This window comes from Camelus bactrianus, chromosome 4 (assembly GCF_048773025.1).
Source record: "Camelus bactrianus isolate YW-2024 breed Bactrian camel chromosome 4, ASM4877302v1, whole genome shotgun sequence".
NCBI classification, from domain to species: Eukaryota; Metazoa; Chordata; class Mammalia; order Artiodactyla; family Camelidae; genus Camelus; species Camelus bactrianus.
In genome coordinates, this window is record NC_133542.1 from 89,935,934 (window position 1) to 89,959,802 (window position 23,869).

General features: G+C 37.5%; 1 protein-coding gene and 1 long non-coding RNA gene across 12 annotated transcripts in view; one reads left to right on the top strand and one right to left on the bottom strand.

Moving 5' to 3' along the window:
* Positions 1 to 23,869, top strand: part of FRMD3 (FERM domain containing 3) — a 296,579-nt gene that overhangs the window by 272,216 nt on the left and 494 nt on the right. For 4 of the 5 annotated variants that reach the window (XM_074363128.1, XM_074363129.1, XM_010967414.3 and 1 more), the window contains one exon: positions 18,897 to 22,649. In XM_074363128.1, the coding sequence (XP_074219229.1) occupies positions 18,897 to 19,495 (599 nt within the window). In that variant the 3' untranslated portion in view covers positions 19,496 to 22,649. Of the gene's footprint in view, positions 1 to 18,896; positions 22,650 to 23,869 lie in introns of those variants that run through there. The other variant, XM_074363127.1, reaches the window with a different exon arrangement.
* Positions 1 to 23,869, bottom strand: part of LOC105078776 (uncharacterized) — an 85,794-nt gene that overhangs the window by 13,201 nt on the left and 48,724 nt on the right. For all 7 annotated transcript variants that reach the window (XR_836184.3, XR_012506765.1, XR_012506766.1 and 4 more), the window contains 2 exons: positions 9,047 to 9,130; positions 2,869 to 3,081 (listed from right to left, as the gene is read on the bottom strand). This is a non-coding gene — a long non-coding RNA (uncharacterized LOC105078776). The remainder of the gene's footprint in view (positions 1 to 2,868; positions 3,082 to 9,046; positions 9,131 to 23,869) is intronic.

Genomic DNA, 23,869 nt, shown 5'->3' on the forward strand with positions numbered 1-23,869 from the left:
TATCTCTTGTCTTTTGGATGACAGCCGTAACATTTTATGAAAGCTTATACTCTTAACCTTGTTGGTAATGTCTAAAAGATGATAGTTTGTACAGTTTCCCAAAGTAATTTCAAGAGACAACTGGCACTTAGGGGACACTAGTGACCTGCAGAGCTGTGTTGAGTAATGCTGCAGTTGCATGGTGGAATCCTGCAGTGGCTGAAGCTGTAAGGGAGAGGGTACCACGTGACAAGAACAGAGAACAGAGGCTACCACAAAGACAAGTGAAGAGACTGTGGAAAAGACAGAGGTAGCTTAGAATCAGGAGATGGAAACCAAGGGAGTGTGGAGTCACAGAGGTAGAGTGGTCAGCAGGAGGACGGAAAAGAACACACACTGTCTTTAGCAACCTGGTGGTCACTGGAGAACTTGGTGAGAGCCACGTCAGTGGTCTGGAAGGGGCAGTTGACTGCTGCAATGTGAGGACAAAGAATGAATTCTCGTGAATTCTAGATAGTGAAATCAATATGATGGTAAGAGAAAGATTTCAAAATGTCCATCTATTCTTAGAGGCATGACCAAGTTGGTAGATAATGACCACAAGGAGAGGTGAGATTGGCGTTCATGGTTCTGAAGAACATTGGGACTTGCTGAGGGTATGTGTGCATGCATGTGTCTAACTTTCCATTCGTCTATACTTTCCTGAGTCACTGGGATGACTCCTAGGGGTTTTAAATAGACTGAGCAGGCAGCTTCCCAAGGATATTCAGAGGCATCAGGTATATTTCTAGTGTGAGATATTTTGCAATATCCATGCCTGAAAGTGAAAACCGTAATCTGAACGAGTAAATGTCATTCTCAGGATCTTTTCTTTGAACCCAGGGGACATGAGCTTCACTCGAAGGATTAGACTTTATCCCCAACAAAGGGAAGGTGAGTCTCATACCATCTTAGTACAGCTGCAAGTCTGCATGCTGCTTAATGTGGATAGAAAACATTTTAGGGACTGATAGCACATGCAGAATACAGTAAACTTGAAAGTTTATTTTATTTCTAACCCAATTCACTAATATCCACAATAGCAAGTGATTACTTTTGTTTGTTTCTATCCTGGCCATGATACAATCACAGGAGATGTGATATGTAAACATATATAGGTGACCATAAAATCTATTAGGCAAACCTTCTGAGAGTGAAAGGGGCATTTTATTTTATTTTTTACTGAAGTATAGTTGATTTACAGTGTTGTGTTAGTTTCTGTTGTACAGCAAAGGGATTCGACTATATACATTTTTTCTTTTTTATATTCTTTTCACTATGGTTTATTACAGGATATTGAATATAGTTCCCTGTGCTCTACAGTAGGACCTTGTTGTTTATCTATTTTATATGTAGTAGTTTGTATCTGGAAATCCCAAATTCCTAATTTATCCCTCCCCCACCCTTTTCCTCTTAGAAAACAAATTTACAGTAACCTATGTCTATGAGTCTGTTTGTTTTGCAAATAAGTTTGCTTGTATCATATTTTACATATGTGATATCATATACTTGTCTTTCTCTGACTTCATTTAGTATGATAATTACTGGGTCCATCCATGTTGCTGCAAATGGCACTACTTCATTATTTTTAGTGGCTGAGTAGTATCCCATTGTGTGTGTGTGTATATACACATATATACACATATATACACACACACACACACATACATATACACCATATCTTCTTTATCCAGTCATCTGTTGATGGACATTTCGGTTGCTTCCATGTCTTGGCTACTGTAAACAGTGCTGTGGTGAACAGTAGGGTGCATGTATGAAAGGGGCACTTTAATAATGATGCTCGGACAGAAGGCATAGATTGGGGACTGTACCAGGCAAATAGGGACAAATGATCACCTTCCATATAACGATACTGTGATTTCAGCCAATGAAGGTGGCCAGTAACACAAACGACTCTTCCTCTTTAGCTAAGAAGTGAGGGTCTCTGGGCCTCTCAGAGAGGCCCCCCTCCCTTCTCAGGAAAATGTAGTGATCTGGAACATGCTTTGGAGTCAGGCCTGGGTACAGCCCCCTGCTCTATTGTTTCCTAGCTTCATGACCTTGTCCAAGTTACTTAACCTCTCTGAGCCTCAGTTTCCTCATCTCCTCTTACAAATATATGATCATGTGTTTAAAATGTCTAGCCCTGTAAAAAATTCATGGTAAATCTAGTGCCCTTTGTCTTGTTTCTCCATAGATACAGGAGAAATAGCTCTGCTTATTTTATGGAGGTGAGTGGTGCTTTCAGGGAAAGTATATGTATAGTTTTGAGTGGGACATTTCATTGAGAGACCTAGACTAAGATCAAGCCACAGAACACTGAAACTGGAAGGGATCTGGTCCATTCTGTAGGTAAACACAGAACTGAAGCGACATGTCTAAGAACCCACACAGAGTTCTCCGCAACTGAATCCAGGTGCCCAGCAATCCAGGCCACTGCTCTTTCGACTCCATCCTATTTCCTCAAAGTGGAGTGATGACCTCCTCCCTTCTTCTCTCCCACTCTTCCTAGCCACACCCTCAATGCAAGAGGACAGCACACCTCCCAGAGCCAGGATGGCTACACAGATGAACCAAAGGAGATCAATCAGAAGTTAGCCCACCTCAGCAAGCATGGCTCTGGTTAATAGGCAACAAGTACCTGACCTCCGTAGAGATCTGGCAGTTGTGTGTGTTCTTGAGCAGTGGGTATCAATCCTTTGAAGTTCAGTGTCCCCATTTAATAACAAAATCTACTTACACATAACTTTAAAAGTCAAAATACTGCTCTAACTAATGTCAGGAGAAATTTGAAGTAGTTTATAATAAAATGGTTAAGTCTTTCAAAAGTTTCTCTTAAGCGTGACTCACCAGGAGGCAGAATGAAGGAGTAGGATGATGGCTCCTCTGTGAGTGTAACGGGGAACATGGGCACCACTCAGCAGATGCAGGAACGTGTGCTGGTCTGCAGGCATCTTGGACACCTTAGCCATTCCGGACAACAGTGATGTGATGTTCTGAACAGGTAAACAAGTGTCTTGTCTTGGCAAGACACTTCCTTCAATTTACCCAGTGGCTGTATGCCTGAAAAATTCAAAGTATGTTAAAATCATAAATCAACTATACTTCAATTTAAAAAACATTTAAAACCTGTCAATTACCAGTCCTACCACTTAAAAAATATGTTAAAATGACATCCAAATGCTTTAGGTTTAAATGTAAAACAGAGGTAAATTCTAGATTCATATCATTCTAAACAGGTTTTTTGCCTACATGGATAATATTTAATAGGACATCTGAAAGTTATGTAGGATGCAGAATACTTCTTTATTAATACTTCTTTATTTTGTGGGACCATCCAATGCATTTTAGGATATTTGGCATCCTTGACCCCCACCTGATAAATGACAATGACCCTGCCAATCACTGTGACCTCCAAAATCCCTGTTTTTTTTTTTTTTTAAATACCCTCCTCCCTGCCAGGTGAGGGTACCTTATTCTTTATGTCCCTGCTCTGCAGGTTGAGGGGGAGACCCATAGTTGGGTATCAGCACAGGGTGACTTGGGATGCCTCAGAGGGAACCAGGATGGTGGTTCCCAAAGGTGCCATCTGCCAAAGCCTTCAGCATGGAGAGAGGCCTGATGCTCCCAGGGTGTCATGTGGCCATGGCAGGGGCAACAAAGCTGAAAAAGTGTCTCCTGCAAAGTGAGCCAGTTTGGTTTCAGCCACATGACAGCAATGACAGTGGTAGATTCCAAATAGGAAAGGCATTGCCAAGTGGGTTTAAAGTTACCCCAAGTAATGCAAACACCAAAGTCTTTGCTAAGGAAGTTAGAGTAGATAAATGCCAATGACAAGTGATCTGTTATATTCTGATGCTGCCATATTGTCCCCAAAGTGCTTTCTCACATTTGTTTTCTACATACTTTTGAGCCTTTCCACAAACTCATGAGATAGCTAGGGGTTATTAATATCTTCCTTTTAAGACATGTGTTCTGATGACATGGAATATTGCATTGCTTCATTCATAAACATTGCACACAGGCAAACTACTCAAGGGCCTTTAGTCAGTCTCTTTAGCTGTTTTGTACACACACAAGCTGTTGTAACCTCAGCTGTAGTATTTGGACTCTGTCACAGATATGCTGAGTTAATAGAGGGGCTGATTTCTGAACGTAAATGTAAGCAATGCTTATTCCATTTTTACCTGCCACTAATCTTCCTGTGTACTAAAGAAGGTCTCTATTTTGTATTTAGCAGTAAGACGAAGAACAATATTTTCAGTAGCAGCATCTGTCAGCAGCCTACTGAGCAGGTTGTGTTGTAGTGAATGGGGTATCTTTAGGGAGTGCCATCACATTGGGATTATGGGACTGGTGTTGACTGGAATGAGCAGGGCACAACCTGCTTGTACGGGGCAGACACACTGCCCATCCATCATCACTGGTCAGTCTCTTCCAGCAGCATCTTTTCTTTTTTAGTTAAAGTATACTACATATACTGCATATACTATGGATACTATAATATATACACTATATAATACAGTATATATACACTATATAATATATACTATATCGTATACTACATACAGTAGTACATATACAGTATAGTATATAATATATACAACATATATAATATAGTTCACTATATACAATATACACTATATGGTATACTATATACATTACTATTATATACTATAGTATATATTATATATTATATACTATATGTAAAACAATAGTGTATAATGTAGATATGTAATATGACATATCAATCTATATGCAATATATAATGCATAATGTTTTATGATATACATTATATACATTATAATATATAATGGTATATACTACATTATACAATATATAATATGTTATATATTCCTTTTCATATTACTCCCCATTATAGGCCACTACAAGGTATTCAGTATAGTCCCCATGCTACACAGCAGGACCCTGCTATTTATCTATTTTATATACAGTAGTTAGTATCTGCAAATCCCAAACTCCCAAGCTATCCTGCCACCCTCCCTTTCTTCCCTGGTAACCACACGTTTCTTTTCTACGTAAGTCTATCTCTGCTTTGTAAATAGGTTCACTTGTCTCATTTTTTAGATTCCCCATATAAGTGATATCATATGGTATTTTTCTTTCACTTTCTGGTTTACTTCACTTGGACAATCTCCAGGTCCATCCATGTTGCTGCATATGGCATTGTTTTATTCTTTTTTATGGCTGAGTACTATTCTATTGTATAAATATACCACAACTTCTTTATACAGTCATCTGTCAGCCATTTAGGTTGCTTCCATGTCTTGGCTACTGTAAATAGTGCTCCATCAGCATCTTTTGATTCTTGCTATCTCAGTTCATAAAGTATTTCTTCAAGTTGAATAAGGACAATAATGGTAGAAAAGAATAGTTATATTACTGTCTAAAACATAATAGTTAACATTTGTTTCCTATATGTCAAAAATTTTCAGCTACAATATAATTTTAATTAGGTTGGATAATCAATATAAGTTTGAAAGCTAATTCCTTTTCCTAAACCCTTGTCTTATCACTTCTAAAAAAAGTTTTCAGCCATTGAGCTTTGTGAATACAATCAGGAGGCATCTTATATACAAATGAAGTGAAATAAACTGATACTGCTTGACAACAGGTCAACAGAGGTAACAACAACAGATTAATAGGTGTAAATATTGCTTGGTAACAGATCAATGTAGTCTAATGTTCTTTGGTAAGATAGTAGCATCTAATTTCTGTAGCTTTTTTGATACAGACAGCACTTATGCATCTATAATTTCATTTAACCCTCACCCTAGCCTTATGAGGTAGGTGTTACTCCTGTGTTGTACTTAAGCAAACTGAGCTCCAAGAATAACTTTTAAAGTTACTTAATAACTTTAAGTCACATAAGTAAAGTGTGACATAAGTGGCAGGGCTGGGTTGTCCCACCTTTGTCTGGTCTGCTTTCTACTCTATCCTTGCTACCTTAAAATTTGAGCATAGAGATGAGGGAGAAAGTATTATGAAATTCCAGCACATCTAATGCTAGTGGTTGGAAAAACTATGAAAGGAAAGAAAGCATTTATTGCCCTGCCTGTCTCCTTTCCAGAAAAACAAGTGGATACTTCTGTTGTGAAGATCAAAGTACTGGAACACTTGGGTGACTTTAGCGTATCAGGAATCGAGCTGAATTTATCACAGCAGCATTTATAGGCTAGCAGCTTATATGCCTTAAAACATCCACAAGGCACATTTCATGTGGACTGCACAGATGTTTTTTAAAATTGGAATTTTAAAGCTTTCAGATGGAGCTCAATATGGTCCATTTTTCCCCCAGTCATCACCAGCCCCTCCTGTCCCATATGTGGGCAGCTGCCTGGCCTGTGGAGGCCCTGGATTGGTGACAGTGATGATGTCTCCCCCAAGAGCTCCTGCTTCACTTGGCTAGTGCTCTATCTTTCCTCCTTAGATCCTGGACTTCTCAGGAAAAACAAATGAGGGAAGGGGCATAGGGAGTTCTGGGGAGAGGAACTGATATCTTACATAATGTGGCTGAGATAGGCCTCACCAAGAAGGGGACATTTGCTTAACAACCTGCAAAAAGAGACCTATCTTAAGGGTGCTTCAAGCAGAGGGAACAGCAAGAGGGGGTGTGACTGGCATCTCTGAGAGACGGCCGGGCTTCTGGGGCTGGAGCAGAGTGAACAAGGGAGAGAGTCCTAGGAGAACAAGGTCAGAGGTTAGGAGAGAAGGGGAAGGCTCCCTGAGTGGAGCCCAGACATCAATGCAAGGACTGGGCTTGTATTCTGAGGAAGATGGAAAATCACTAGAGGACACTGAGCAGACAAGTGGCGTGGTCCGACTTATGTTTTCAAAGGATGACTCCAGCTGCCCTGTTGAGAGAGACCCTTACATGGGCAAGGGCTGGAGCAGGGAGACCAGACACAGCTGTGATAATCTCAGTGAGAAAGCTGGTGGCTTGGACCAGGTTGGTGCAGCTTACATGTAAGTAATAGTCCGATTTGGGTACGTTTTAAAGGTAGAGAAGCTGCTGACAGGTCCAAGGTGAGAATGAAGAGAGGAAAGTCAAGGTTTTTGGTTTGAGCAACTGGAAGAACAGAGTTGCCATCAACAAAATACTTAGTCTGGAAACCTGAGATTTCCCTTTACCTCTGGTTTATAGGAGAAGGTTGTGGAAAGCAGAAGACAGGGAGACTAGGTTGCATATTAGTAAAGAGACTTAATGAGCAAAGGCCATCTGTATGAGAAAAAATGCTGTCAGATAAGAACAAAGGTCTTAGATACCTAGGAATAAACCTAGCCAAGGAGGCAAAAGACCTGTATGCCGAAAACCGTAAGACAGTGATGAAGGAAACTGAAGACGACGTAAACAAAAGGAAAGATATACCGTGTTCTTGGATTGGAAGAATCTGTATTGTTAAAATGGCCATACTGCCCAAGGCAATTTACAGATTTAATGCAGTCCCTGTCAAGTTACCAGTGACATTCTTAAATGTTAAAATTTGTATGGAAACACAAAAGACCCCGAATAGCCAAGACAGTCTTGAAAAAGAAGAATGGAGCTGGGGGAATCATGTTCCCTGACTTCAGACTACTACAAAGCCACAGTAATCAACACCGTATGGTACTGGCACAAAAACAGACACACAGATGAATGGAACAGGATAAAGTCCAGAAATAAACCTATACACGGGATGGTCAATTAATCTACAACAAAGGAGGCAAGAATATACAATGGAGAAAAGACAGTCTCTTCAATAAGTGGTGCTGGGAAAACTGAGCAGCTACCTGTAAAAGACAAATTATAACATTCTCTAGCACCATATACAAAAATAAACTCAAAATGAATTAAAGACCTAAATGTAAGACCAGATACTATAAAACTCCTAGAGGAAAACAGAACACTCGTGGACGGACATTACAGCAATATATTTTTTGAACCAGCTCCTGGAGTATTGGAAATAAGAGCAAAAATAAACAAATGGGATCTAATTAAACTTACAAGCTTTTGCACAGCTAAGGATACCATCAACAAAACGAAAAGACAACCTACAGAATGGGAGAAAATACTTGCAAATGATGTGACTGACAAGGGACTAATTTCCAAAATATATAAACAGCTCATACACCTTAATATCAAAGAAACAGGCAACCCAATCCAAAAATGGACAGAAGAACTAAACAAGCAATTCTCCAATGAAGACATACAGATGGCCAATAGGCACATGAAAAAATGCTCAGCATTGCTAGTTGTCAGAGAAATGCAGAACTAAACTACACTGAGATATCACCTCACACCAGCCAGAATGGCCATCATTGAAAAGTCTACAAACGACAGATGCTGGAGAAGGGGTAGAGAAAAGGGAACCCTCCTACACTGTTGGCGGGAGTGTACACTGGTGCAGCCACTATGGAGGACAGTATGGAGGTTCCTTAAAAAGCTGAAAGTAGACTTACCATTTGATCCATGTGATCCAGCAATCCCACTCCTGGGCATATATCCATAGGAAACCTTAATTCAAAAAGACATCTGCACCCCAATGTTCACAGAAGCACTATTTACAAAATAACCCAAATGTCCATCAACAGATGACTAGATAAAGAAGATGTGCTACACACACACAATGCTGCAGCAATATGGATGGACCTGAAGATTGTCATTCTAAGTGAAGTGGGCCGTAAAGAGAAAGAAAAATACCATATGACATCACTCATATGAGGAATCTAAAAATTAATGATGACACAAATGAACTACTTAATATTTATAACTAAGATGATTGGATTACCACATTCTGTTGATTCTTATTTTGTAATTGGCTTTATTCCTTTGATAACTATGTAAGTTTAAAAAGCTAAAGCTCTAATCTGTTCTTAGAAACAATAATTAGTACATATATGTAAACTAAAAATATTGTGCAGTATACTGTATATATGTATTTACACTCAATATAATGTGTATGTGCAGTCAAACGCTAATAATTCTACCTAATAAAACTGCAAAAGGAGGAAAAAAAACAAAACTTACCCATTTGTGGTGTTCAGGGAGATGTTGCTTTGAGAAAGATCCCCAATGTTCTCCTTACTTGCTGCAAGTCATAAATCCTTCCTTCTGTAGAAAAAAAAAAAGAACAAAGGGCTTGGGAGATCTGTGTGACCACAGGAGCCGTGACAATAGCCAAAGGGGATGGGAGTGCTCTTTCTAGAGCAGTACTACCACTCATATACGATGTGTTACTTTCACTGCTTTCTGAAAGAGGAGGAAAATGACCCTTCTTCTGAGGATATAGAATACCAGATATGTAAAGATGTCATATTCCGGAAAGTCATCATTCTTGTCATCTTTCCTTAAACACTGCGAGCATTTTCTCCCTCCAGGTTTCATGGAGTAATATATGGTGGGAGAAAAATTATTGCTTGCATTTATTTAAAAAAGATTTTTATGTATGTATTTTATTGAATTATAGTCAGTTTACAATGTTGTGTCAATTTCTGGTGTATAGCATTATGCTTTAGTCATACATAAACATACATAGATTCATTTTCATATTCTTTTTCACCATAGGTTACTACAAGATATAGTGCTATGCAGTATGAACTTGTTTATCTATTTTATGTATACCAGTCAGTATCTGCAAATCTCAAACTCCCAATTTATCCCTTCCCACCCGCTTCCCCCACTGGTAACCATAAGTTTGTTTTCTATGTTTGTGAGTCCGTTTCTGTTTTGCAAATAAGTTCATTTGTCTTTTTTTTTTTTTTTAAGATTCCACACATGAGTGATATCATATGGTATTTTTCTTTCTCTCTCTGGCTTACTTCACTTAGAATGACATTCTCCAGGGCCATCCATGTTGCTGCAAATGGCATTATTTTATCACTTTTATGGCTGAGTAGTATTCCATTGTATAAATATACCACAACTTCTTGATCCAGTCATCTGTTGATGGACATTTAGGTTGTTTCCATGTCTTGGCTATTGTAAATAGTGCTGCTACGTACATTGGGGTTCAAGTGCCTTTTTGAATTAAGGTTTCCTCTAGATATATGCCCCAGAGTGGGATTGCTAGCTCATACGGTAAGTCAATCTTTAGTCTTTTGAGGAATCTCCATACCGTTTTCCGTAACAGCTGCACTAGACTACATTCCCACCAACAGTAAGGTTCCCTTTTCTCCACAGCTTCTCCAGCATTTATTGTTTGTGGACTTTTATGTGGTGGCCATTCTGACTGTGAGGTAATACCTCATCATAGTTTTGATTTGCATTTCTCTGATAATTAGTGATGTTGAGCATTATTTTTAAAAAATTTTAATGAAGTGAGCTTTACAACATAAAATCAACCATTTTAGCTGGAGAGGGTGTGGAGTAAAGTGAATACGTACACACATACACACAATGGAATACTACTTGGCCATTAAAAAAGAAATAATGCCATTTGCAGCAACAAATGGAACTAGAGATTATCATACTAAGTGAAATAAGTCAGACAAAGAAAGACATATGTAACATCAGTTATATGTGGAATCTAAAATACACAAGTGAACTTAACTACAAAACAGACTCACAGACATAGAAAACAAACTTATGGTTACCAAAGGGAAAAGGATGTGGGAGAGTGATAAATTAGGAGTTTGGGATTAGGAGATATAAAATACTATATATAAAATAGATAAACAACAAAGTCCTACTGTATAGCACAAGGAATTATATTCAATATCTTAAAATATGATGAAAAAGAATATATATAAAACAATTTGCTGTACAACAGAAATGAACACATTGTAAATTAACTATACTTCAATAAAAAAAAAATTGACATAAAAAATTCAGCTCCATTTAGTACATTCACAGTGCTTAGCAACTAATACCTCTACCTAGTCGGAGAACACTTTCATCTCCCCAAAAGGAAACCTAGTACCCATCAAACAATTACTCATTCATCTCTTCCCTCAGCCCTGGCAACCACCAGTGTGCTTTCTGTCTCTATGGCTCTATCTATTCTGGGTATTTCATATGGAGATAAATGGGATCTATGTTATGTGAGCTTTTGTGTCTACTTTCACTCAGCATGTTTTTGATATCTGTCTATGTTGTATCCATATCATTGTCTCTAATGACTGAATAATATTTCATTGTATGGATAAACCACATTTTATCTATTCAGACATTTATGGATGTTTGGGTTGTTTCCACCTTTTGATGATTGGATTAGTGCTGCTTTGAACATCTGTGTACGAGTATTTGTTTCAGTACCCGTTTTCAATTCTTAGAGAATATATACCTGGGAGTGGGATTGCTAGATGACATGGTAATTCTATGTTTGACTTGAGGAACTGCCAAACTGTTGAACCATTTTTAAATCCCATCACTAAGTTCAAGGGTTCCAGTTTCTCCTCATCTTTATTGGCACTTGTTATTTTCAGATTTTAAAAAAATCATAGCACTTCCCATCCACTCAAATGGCTGTCTTACTGTGGTACTGACTAATGACGCTGAGTATCTTTTCACATGCTTGTTGGCCCTTTGTATTTTGCTTGCATGTTTTATGGGATCTTTCATCTAGGCTGCTCAGTACTTTTATACCAGAGCTATTAGGAAATATCAGTTGATATATGAAAGATAAAATCAGTAATTTAGTCCCACACATCTTTCCCCCCAGCTTTACTGAGATATAACTGACATACATTGCTGTGTAAGTTTAAGGTATATGTTATAATGGCTTGACTTACATATGTTGTGAAATGATTACAGCACTATCTTTAGTTAGTATCCATTATCTCATATAGATACAACAAAAAGAAAGAGAAAAAAAATTTTGTATGTGACGAGAACTCTTGAGATCTAATCTCTTAACAACTTTCATATATATCACACAACAGTATTAACTATAGCTCTCATGTTGTACATTATATTCCTAGTTCTTATTTATTTTATAACTGAAAGTTTGTACCTTTTAATTCCCTTCCTCTAATTCTCCCTCTCAACCACTCCCTTCTTCTCGTAACCACAAATCTGATTCCTCCTTCTATGAGGTTTTTTTAAAAAACTAGATTCCACATATAAATGAGATCATACAGTGTTTGTCTTTCTCTATCTGACTTAGCATAATGCCTTCAAGGTCCATCTCTGTTGTCACAAATGGCAGGATTTTCTCTTTTTTTTGGTGGCTTAATAATATTCATGTGTGTGTATGTATATGTGTGTGTATATATCTATATCTATATATAAAACTCCTTTGGGTTGTTTCCATGTCTTAACTGTTGTAAATAATGATGCTACAAACATGGGGATGCAGATATCTCTTCAAGTTAGTATTTTTGTTTCCTTTCAATATATTCTCAGAAGTGGAATTGCTGGATCATATGGTTGTTTAATTTTTAACTTTTTGTGGAAACTCCATGTTGTTTTCCACAATGGCTATACCAGTTTACAATCCTACCAACAATGCACAACATTTCCCTTTTCTCCACATCCTCACCAGCATTTGTTATCTCTTGTCTTTCTGATGGTGGCCATTCTAAAAGGCATGAGCTGAGATGTCACTGTGGTTTTGATTTGCATTTCCCTAATGACTAGTGATGATAAACACTTTCATGTACTTGTTGGCCTGTTATATATCCTCTTTAGAAAAATGTCTATTCAGGCCTTTTGCCCATTTTAAAATTATTTGCTTTTTCCTATTGAACTGTATGAGTTCTTTATATATTTTGGATACTAAGTCCTAATCAGATATGGTTTGCAAATATTTTTTCCCATTCTGGAGGTTGTTTTTTCACTTAGTTTGCTGCTTTTGCTGTGCATACGCTTTTTAGTTTGATGTAGTCCCACTTGTTTTTTATTTGGTTGCTTGTGCTTTAAGGTTATGTCATAGCCAGAAAATCACTGCCAAGACCTATGTCAAGGAGCTTTTTTTCCCCCTTTGTTTTCTTTAGGGGTTTTAGGGGTCAGCTTTACATTAAAGTCTTTAATCCACTGCAAGTTGATTTTTGTTTTGTTTTGTTTTTCTTAATTTGGGGGGGGGGGGCAGGGGGGTTAAATTTTTCTTTTTTTCCAAGTGGAGGTGCTGGGGATTGAACCCAGGACCTTGTGCATGCTTAGCACTCTACCATTTAAGCTATTCCTGCCCCCCTCATTGCAAGTTAATTTTTGTGAGTACTGGAAGATCAGAGGCTAGTTTCATTCTTTCACATGTGAATATCTAATCTTCCCAGTACCATTTATTGGAAAGACTGTATTTTCTTTATTGAGTATTCTGGGCTCCCTTGTCAAGTATTAGTTGACTGAATATGCTTCAGTATTTCTGGGCTCTCAATTCTATTCCACTGATCTATTTGTTGGTTTTTATGCCAGTACCATACTGTTTTGATTATTGTAGTTTTATAGTACTGCTTGAAATCAGGAGGTGTGCTGCCCCCTTTGTTCTTTTTTCTCAGGATTTCTTTGGCTACGTGGGGTCTTTTGTGGTTCCACATAAATTTTAGGATTGTTTTTTCTACTTCTGTAAAGAATTTCACTGGAAATTTGATAGGGGTTGCATTCAATCTATAGGTGGCTTTTTGGTGGTACTGACTAAAGATTAGAGCAGAAATACATGAAATAGAGAACAGGAACATTGGAAAGATTAACTGGTTCTTTGAAAAAAAAAACCGAATTGACAAAATTCTGGCTAGACTCACCAAGGAAAAAAGAGGACTTTATCTTTTTCATTTATAATTTTGTGAATTTGTATCCTATTTGTTTTGATGTCTTTTGGTATCAGTATGCTTTGACTTCTTTAACATGTTTCTTTTGTAATTACTACAGGTTTTCCCCTTGTGGTTACCATGAAGCTTACATAAAAATATCTTAAAATTGTAACACTCTATTTTAAGCTAATAACAACTTAAGTTTAATACAATTCCTAAGTTTTACACTTGTACTTCTCCCCCCTCATATTTTAGGTTATTGGTGTTATAATTTTGCATATTTTATATTGTGTAACTAATAACAGATTATTGTAGTTAAAATAGTTATTTTACATTTTAACTTGTAAACTAGGTTTGTACATGAATTATGCATCAGCATTAGCATAACAGAATCTAGCTTTGATTATATTTTTACCATTACCAGTGATTTTTACATTGCTTTGTTTTTATGATGTTAATTAGTGTCTTTTATTTCCACACAATGGACTCCCGTTAGCATTTCTTGTCAGGCAGGTCTAATGGTGATGAATTCCCTCAGCTTTTCTTTGTTTGGGAAAGTCTTTATCCCTACATTTCTGAAGTACAGGTTCACTAGGTATTGTATTCTTCATTGACAGTTTGTTTCTTTGAATATGTTATCCTAGTCTCTCTGACCTGAAAAGTTTCTGTTGAGAAACTGCCAATAGTCTTATGGGAGCTCCCTTATATAAACTGAACTCTTTTCTCTTGCTGCTTTTAAAGTTCTTTTCCTTTGACTCTTAACAATTTAATTATAATACATCTTAGTGTACCCTATTTGGGTTCAACCTATTTGGGGTCCTTTACGCCTCCTGAATCTTAATGTCTATTTCTCTCCCCAGGTTTGGGAAGTTTTCAGCCCATATATGCTTTCTGTCCTTCTGTTCTCTTGTCCTTCTGGAATTCCTGTAATATGAATATTGTTTCTTTTCATTGTGGCAGTAAGTGGGACTATGAATTAGCAGGACAGCAGGACGGGACCCAGGGCCTGTATGGCTCATTGTTTGGGGACTCAAGTCAGGCAAGAGTGTGCACTGGATATCTTGGTCAATCTAACCTACCAGCTAAAAGAATTAGAAAAAGAAAAGCAAACAAAACCAAAAGTCAGCAGAAGAAAGGAAATAATAAAGATCAGGGAGGAGATAAATAGAGATTCGAAAACAATGGGAAAAAAATCAAACCAAGAGCTGGTTTTTAGAAAGAGTAAAAAAAATTAACCTCTGGCCAAGCTCACCAAGAAGAGAGCACAAATAAAGAAAGGAAAATGGGGAAATTACAACCAATACCACAGAAGTACAAAATATCATACGAAAATACTATGAACAACTATATGGAAACGGATAAACTAGAAGAAATGGACAAGTTTCTGGAAACATACAGTCCACCAAGACTGAATCAAGAAGAAACTGACCACTTGAATAAACGTATCACTAGAAATGAAATAAAATTAGCAATAAAAAACCTCCCTACAAACAGAAGTCCAGGACCAGATGGCTTCACTGTGGAATTCGACCAAATATACAAAGAATTCATACCCATCCTTCTCAAACTCTTCCAGAAGATTAAAAAGGAGGGAGTACTCCCAAACTCATTTTATGAAGTCACCATCACCCTGATACCAAAACCAGGCAAAGACACCACCAAAACAGAGAATTACAGACCAATATCACTGATGAACACAGATGCAAAATTCCTCAACAAAATATTAGCAAATAGAATCCAACAGCACATAAAAAAGATCATATACCATTATCAACTTGGGTTCATCCCAGGAAACAAGGATGGTTCAACATATGCAAATCAATCAATGTAATACACCACATCAACAAGAGAAAGGATAAAACCCACATGATCATCTCAATAGATGCAGGAAAAGCATTTGATAAAATTCAACACTCATTTACGATAAAAACCCTTACCAAAGTGGGTATAGAGGGAACATATCTCAACATAATAAAAGCTATTTATGACAAACCACCATAGTACTCAACAGTGAAAAACTGAAAAACCTTTCCACTAAAGTCTGGGACAAGACAAGGCTGTCCACTCTTACCACTTCTATTCAACATAGTCTTACAAGTCCTAGACACAGCAATTAGGCAAAGAAAAAGAAAAGGGATTCAAATTGGAAAAGAAGAGGTAAAACTGTCACTATATGCAGATGACATGATACTATATATAGAAAACCCTAAAAGCGCCGCACAAAAACTACTAGAGCTAATAAAAGAATTCAGCAAGGTAGCAGGATACAAGATTAATGTACCAAAATCAGTTGCATTTCTTTACACTAACGATGAATCAACAGGAAAAGAAAGTAAAGAAAAACCCCTTTTAAAATCGCACACAAAGTAATAAATTACCTAGGAATCGATCTAACCAAGGAGGTGAAGACTTATACATGAAGAACTACAACACACTGACTAAGGAAATTAAAGAAGACTTAAAAAATGGAAAGATAGCCCATGCTCCTGGATTGGAAGAATCAATATTGTTAAAATGGTCATACTGTCCAAGGCAATCTAGATTTAATGCAATCCCTATCAAACTACCCAGGACATATTTTGCAGAACTAGAACAAATCATATTAAAATTTATATGGAATCACGAAAGACCCAGAATTGCCAAAATATTACTGAAGAAAAAGAATGAGGCTGGAGGAATAACCCTCCCAGACTTAACACAATACTATTGAGCTACAGTAATCAAAACAGAGTGGTATTGGTACAAAAACAGACATATGGATCAAAGGATCAGAATAGAGAGCCCAGAAATGAACCCACAAACTTTTGGTCAATTAATCTTACAAAAGAGGCAAGAACATACAATGGAATAAAGACAATCTCTTTAGCAAATGGTGTTGGGAAAACTGGACAGCAGCATGTAAGTCAATGAAGCTAGAACACTCCCTCACACCATACACAAAAACAAATTCAAAATGGATTATAGACTTAAACATAAGACAAGACACAATAAATCTCCTAGAAGAAAACATAGGCAAAACATTATCTCACATACATCTCAGCAATGTTCTTCTAGAGCAGTCTACCCAAGAAATAGAAATAAAAGCAAAAATAAACAAATGGGACCTAATTAAACTTACAAGCTTTTGCACAGCAAAGGAAACCATGAGCAAAACAAAAAGACAACCTACGGAATGGGAGAAAATATTTGCAAAAGATGAGACTGACAAGGGCTTGATTTCTAGAATATATAAACAGCTCATATAACTTAATAAGAAAAAAATAAACAACCCAATCTACAAAGGGGCAGAAGACCTAAACAAGCAATTCTCCAGTGAAGGCATACAAATGACCAATAGGCACATGAAAAAATGCTGAATATCACTAATTTTCAGAGAAATGCAAATCAAGACTACAAGGAGGTATCACCTCACACCAGTCAGAATGGCTCTCATTCAAAAGTCCACAAATGATAAATGCTGGAGTGGGTGTGGAGAAAAGGGAACCCTCCTACGCTGTTGGTGGGAATGCAGTTTAGTGCAGCCACTGTGGAAAACAGTATGGAGATTCCTCAAAAGACTAAAAATAGACTTACCATTTGACACAGCAATCCCACTCCTGGGCATATATCCAGAGGGAACCTTAATTCAAAAAGACACCTACACCCCAATGTTCATAGCAGCACTATTTACAGTAACCAAGGCATGGAAACAGCCTAAATGTCCATCGACAGATGACTGGATAAAGAAGTTGTGCTATATTTACACAATGGAATACTAATCAGCCATAAAAAATAATAAAATAATGTCATTTGCAGCAACATGGATGTTCCTGGAGAATGTCATTCTAAGTGAAGTAAGCCAGAAAGAGAAGAATACCATACGATATTACTCATATGTGAAATCTTTTAAAAAAGAGAGAGAGACATGAACTTACATATAAAACAGAAACAGATTCACAGACATAGAATACAGACTTGTGGTTGCCTGCAGGGAGGAGGGGTGGGAAGGGATAAACTGGGAGTTCGAGATTTGCAGATACTGACTGGTATGTATAAAACAGATAAACAAGTTTATACTGTGTAGCACAGGGAAATATATTCAACGTCTTGTAGCTTACAGTGAAAATGAGTATGTATAAATTCATGTATGACTGAAAAACTGTGCTGGACACCAGAAATTGACACAACATTGTAAACTGACTATGCCTCAATTAAAAAAAGAAAAAAAAAGCTGGTTTACAGTTACCTAATATATCTGACTACCAATTTAGTATTATACTATAGATCCATCCTGGGAAACATTTCTTTGATTCTGCCTTTCCCAGTAAAAACCCAAGATTCAAAGTTAGGAGAGCTGGCCTTTGGCCTGATAGTAGGTAACTGAATTTCTCATCTGTAAAATGTGAAGTTAAGAAACCCTCTTCCCTCGTAAACTTTAAGAAATAATGTTCATACCCTTTGACCAAGAAATTTTTCTTTCAGACATCAAATGAACTGCAACAAGAGAGGGGAAAAGGGTTTTATATATAAAGATGTCTCAGCATTTTTTCCACAACTGCAAAGCAATCTAAATGTTTGCCAACAGGCAACTAATATGATATTAACTACATAGAAAATTTGGCAGCCATTATAAATGCCAATGGGAGTTTACATCAACACAGAAAATGTCTAAGTTAAAATGTTAAAGGACCAAGATGCAAATCTGTTCATACAATATGATTGCAATTATATAAAATGAAAAACCACAAAATTGTGCCTAGAATGAAGACTAGAACATAATACATAATATAATAAAATGGTTATCATTGGCTAGCAGATTCTCTAATTTTCCTATAATACTTTACTCGATGGACAGTGTCGACTTGTGAAAGACACCACTCAAAATTATAACATGATAGTGATTTCCTGCCTTTTTATTCTTGCAGACATGACCAAAGTTGGAGGTTTTCAGACCATAATTGCTCGTGTAAATGTTGTAAATACTGCCAACTATTTGAGGTGTTTTGGTTATTTTGGGTTTAACATGTTGACCTTAAAACTTATGGTAGGATCTGTTATAAAAATGACTTTGTTTAAAGTCAGGATTCCACAGAACAATTTCACGGATTCCCTAAATTCCATTCGTTAGTTTTGGTTTGTTTCCAGCTACAGATCTTTGTGGAAAAAGAACACCTGAAATTTAAAATTAAGAAAAATCCATCTCTTCTTTACAGGTATTCCATTGCCCAAAGAAGATGCCACTTCTGCCCCCTTGATCTCCAGCTCACCAGTGAAGGAATCCCGTGACTATGAAGACCCCCCAAGTGAAGAGGAAGAGAAAATGAAAGAAGAGCCCTTGACCATCTCGGAACTGGCATACAACCCCAGTGCCAGCCTGCTCCCCACCCCGGTTGACGATGATGAGATTGACATGCTCTTTGACTGTCCATCTAGGCTGGAGTTGGAAAGAGAAGACACAGACTCGTTCGAGGAACTGGAAGCAGATGAAAACGCCTTTTTAATGGCCGAAGAAGAGGAGCTGAAGGAGGCTCGCCAGGCTTTGTCGTGGAGCTATGACATTCTGAGTGGCCATATTCGGGTGAACCCACTGATCAAGAGTTTCTCCAGGCTCCTTGTGGTGGGCCTGGGGCTGCTGCTCTTTGTATTCCCCCTGCTCCTCCTCCTTTTGGAGTCAGGTATTGATCTCTCCTTCTTATGTGAAATCCGCCAGACGCCCGAGTTTGAGCAGTTTCACTATGAATACTACTGTCCTCTCAAGGAGTGGGTGGCTGGCAAAGTCAACCTCGTTCTCTACATGCTGGGTTGCTCATAAAACTCATCTCTCATATGACTAAGGGCTATATTCAATACTAGTGATTTGGTTTTTTTTCAGCAAATGCCTGGTTCTGAGTGGTCACGGGGCCATCAACAGGTGTTCCTTACTCCTCTGATTATTCAAACCTTTAAGTTAGCTTTCCATTATTCACGGCAAATACAGTTATTTTAGTTACAGGCCAGGAAGATGGCCTCTAAATAACCAAAAATACATTTATTTTTTATTATAGTACAGACATACTCTTTATCTATTATAATACATTGAGCTGAATTAGATTTCTTCCTTTTTTTAAATAGTTATTAGCACCATTACAAGCTATAAGGTTCAGAATCAGAATTTTAGTAAAAACCCAAGAGACAGTTTTTGAATATAATCCTTAGAGAAAACAATGTCCTCTAACCAATGCCTATACAACTAAATTTATGCTGGGCTTTTGTTTTTGTTTTTTTAAAAATATTTTTATGTGTTCAAAATATTTTGGTAAATTTTTGGCAAAAAAAGAAGCCTCCTGGAGTTATTTAAGTGTACAGATTGTAAGATTAATGCACAAAGGGTATGTCAGGAATTTTTTAATGTTTTGGCACTGGTTTGTTTTTTAAAATATTTTTGGCTGAACAATCACATAATTTGTTGTTACCTGCATATGAGACAGAAAATAGGAAGAAAAATACTGTAGAAAATAAGCTCTGAAATGGATGATGGAACTGGAGGATGCAGACATAGAAAAATGGACCACCCAGTGTCCACTTGAGGCTCTCCAAGTAGTTGGACAAGATGACTTGCTACTTTCATCTGCATTCTGTCCATTTATTCTGGCTGAGGGAATAGAATGTTTTTAAAAGAAAGTGAAACTTTAAAGGAAAAAAGTTAAAGGATATGCTAGTTAACTGCGTATTATTGTACCTTAACCCCAGAGTGGAAGCAGATGGGAACTGGTAAAAGGGCAAGTAGAAAAACAAGAGTTCTGGTGAGGCTGGTAATGGCAGGCAAGTGGTGGTAGACAAATGATCTATTTTATGAAAGTGGTGGTGTTGCAAGGTATTGGATGATGTAAAGAACAATGCACTCTGAGTTGACATAAGTATGTTTAAGTGGATTAAAATAAAAGTGGAAAAACTTGAAGGTACTTTTTTTGGTCCTTCATGCTATTCATCGAGATTCCGTGGAAGAAAGTTTAACAGAAGTGGGTGTAAGCGATAGAGAGAGAGAGAGACAGAGAGAGAGAGACAGAGAGAGAGAGACAGAGAGAGAGAGAGAAAGGAAGAAAGAGTGTGAAGAGCGTGGATCTTGGCTTTTTGATAAATGCTGATGGTCTTCCTTTTGGTGGTGACTGTACACCTTTACTTTCCTAGTTTCCTTTCCCTCATTCATTAACTGGGGCTCTCATTAAGAAAGTGGAGGGGACTCATTAGATGGATATACCATTTTGGCTTCGATGAAGTAGTGAAATGACTCCCTAAGCTGACAGTACAGGGGATAAATGCCGTAATTACCTTGATACCATTAAATCCAGGACAGAAAGGCTCCGACGCCTTCCCGTGGAGAATACTTACCAATACTGAGCTATAAGTGAGAAAGGGAAGAGTAAGGAGCTTAGGGCATAAAGCATAGGGATTTCTCCAGATTGTAAATGAAGGCATGGAATGTTTTCAAAGGGACTGGGCTGCCTGTAGTCTTTCCCTAACTCCAGCTCTCCCATTAGCATAATTTCCAAATTGGCCATTCCAGTCCTACTCATTTGTGGAGCACTAAGGGCTTTATTAGACATTTAATTTTGTAAATCAGTTTTCAGAGTCAGCTCATCAAGCCTTAAGTTGAGCAAACTATAATTTGCTATTAAGTTTATAGGGTGTTCTTTCTCATGTACTTGATTCCTGCAATTCAATACCAATAATGAAATCAATTAACTAATTTATTTTAGAAGTTTGCAAATGGCCACCTTTGAAACTGATTTTTTCCCCCTTATTTATGGCTTAAAGTCATACTTTTTGACATAAGGGTACGCTAGTGTTGTCAGAACACAATTAGTACCCCCTTCTAATCATGCTTCACATCATTGTCTTTGAAGTTCTAATCATAGCAAATCATCCAGCCCTTGCCCCTTTAAACTAATATTAAACAGTATTTTTTAATTATGGAAGTAATTTATTGCCCATCATAAAAGTGAAAAAATACTGACCGGATAAATATCACACATAGTCCAGCCATGCAGATTTACATTAAGGACTAATAAATATGTAATTTTAACATTTCCAGCTCACATCTCTTTTCTCTTAGACAAAACCTTCACTGTTGAAGTAGAAATGTTTTTAAGTGAAAGAGTTGACAGGAGAGTCTGCTGAACTTAAACATTAGGTACGAGAGGGAAAACTCGGATCCTGAAATGTCATTTTGTCAGGATAGAATCAGTGTCTTTTAGAAAATATCCACTTAAGTTTTGTTAGAAGACAGTCACCAGTTGCCTGAATCAAATGAGGAAAAGACTGCTTCCAAAGATGGAGAATATATAATACAGTGAGATACAGAATTCAAAGCAAGTGTGTGAGTATATGTATATTCCATATTATTGGTATATATGTGTTACTATATGAATCTGTATATATGTGTGTATTTGTATACACACAACTGATATGCCCTTCGTACGTAGTTGTTTTTATTTTCCCCAGTAGAGGAATTTGTGACACATTGTTACTCCTTTTCCCTCTCAGATATCATAGTGGATAAAACCCAGTCTCAAAGGGTTCAATTTTCCATGAAAACCACCGTGTGTATATTTGTGGTTTTTGTATACACACATATATGGCAAATACATATACACACACAATCTTGTCTTTAGTGCTAATGCAAGTTGGATCATGAAAAAAATGTAGGTGAAGTGTCGTGTATTTCTGTCTGTGCTTGGAACATATTGTAAAATGTTATGTATCTGGAATATATTTTGTGGCTTGTCTAATATTTATAAAGACAACTCTGGGAAGAATTCAAAATGAATCGATTTCATTGAAATACTAGAGATATGGGGGCCATGTTACCTGTGATTGGAGCCTTATCTTTGTATAGTGAAATCTGCATTTCTATGTCAACATCCAGATTGTTTTATATGTTAATATGGTGGCAGGAATCCCTAATAAAAATACTCTGGGGAAAAATGTTTCTGCAATCATTTAGTTTTATTCAAAGTAGCCTGTTGGAAACTACAGAAAGGTGCCATCTAGTACCATGAAGTGAGGTCACCCTAGAATGGTGATAGTAGGGGGAAAAAAAATCAGAGGTAATGGATAGAATTAACCTTTTCAGAGCTACCCAGGCTAAAAGCAAAAACAGTGAGTGCACTAGAAATGCACCCAACATAAAAGACATCTATAGTTTAATTAGTGGCATTCTAGTTTTCTGTTTCTCTAGTGGCATTAGAAATAGAGAAATAGAAAAGCACAGGAAAAAAAAAAAGGGTGTTCTGCACGACAGGGAGGAGGAAGGATTTCAGAGTGCTAGCAGTTAGTAAGTCATCACTTCCTGTGCCAGAGAGACCTACATCCGACCCAACTCTGCAACACTTGCCATTAAACATCTATCTGTTCACAGGCCCTGTGAAAATCTTACTATTCTCCTGTCTTTCCCTCCATTCAGCATGGTCTAAAAGGCCCTCTTGCTTTGGTCTGGCACAAAGCTAACTACTCCGCACCTGACAGTTAAACCGGAAGGTGTTGCTCTGAATGGAGTAAAAGGGGGGCTCTCTTTACTATAAGAACCAGTGATGTCCAGGTGAACTGTACCCTAGCTGTGGTGGCCTAGTCAAGTTTTTTTTTTTTTTCAGTTTTATGGAAATGTAATTGACAAATACCGGTGTATTATTTTTAGGTGTACAACATAATGATTTGATATATGTATATATTGCAAAATGATTACCACAAGTTTAGTCAATGTCCATCACCTCACATAGTTAAAATTTTTTTTCTCATGATGAGAACTTTTAAGATTGCTGACTTAGTAACCTGCAGATAGATATACAGTACAGAATTGTTAACTAGAATCACCAAGCTGTGTATTATATCCCCAGGACTTAATTATAACTAGAAGTTTGTACCTTTTGACCCCCTTCATCCATTTTACCCCTCTGGGGGCTGAGGGTGGTGTAGTCTGTCAAGTTCGTCCTCAGCAGTCCTCAGGGGTCCCAGCTCCAGAGCACAGGCAAGAAAAGGAATTTGGTGGCCCATGTTCAGGCATGTGAGGTGACTCAGACCTACAGTCCTGACTCCAGCACGCTCATCAGCACCTTGTTTGCCTTAATGTCTGCAGACCGGGAGGCTCACACAAAATGGCCCTTGGCCGTTTGTTCATTGAGCAGTCCAGGCCCCTGACTCAACCTTGCCT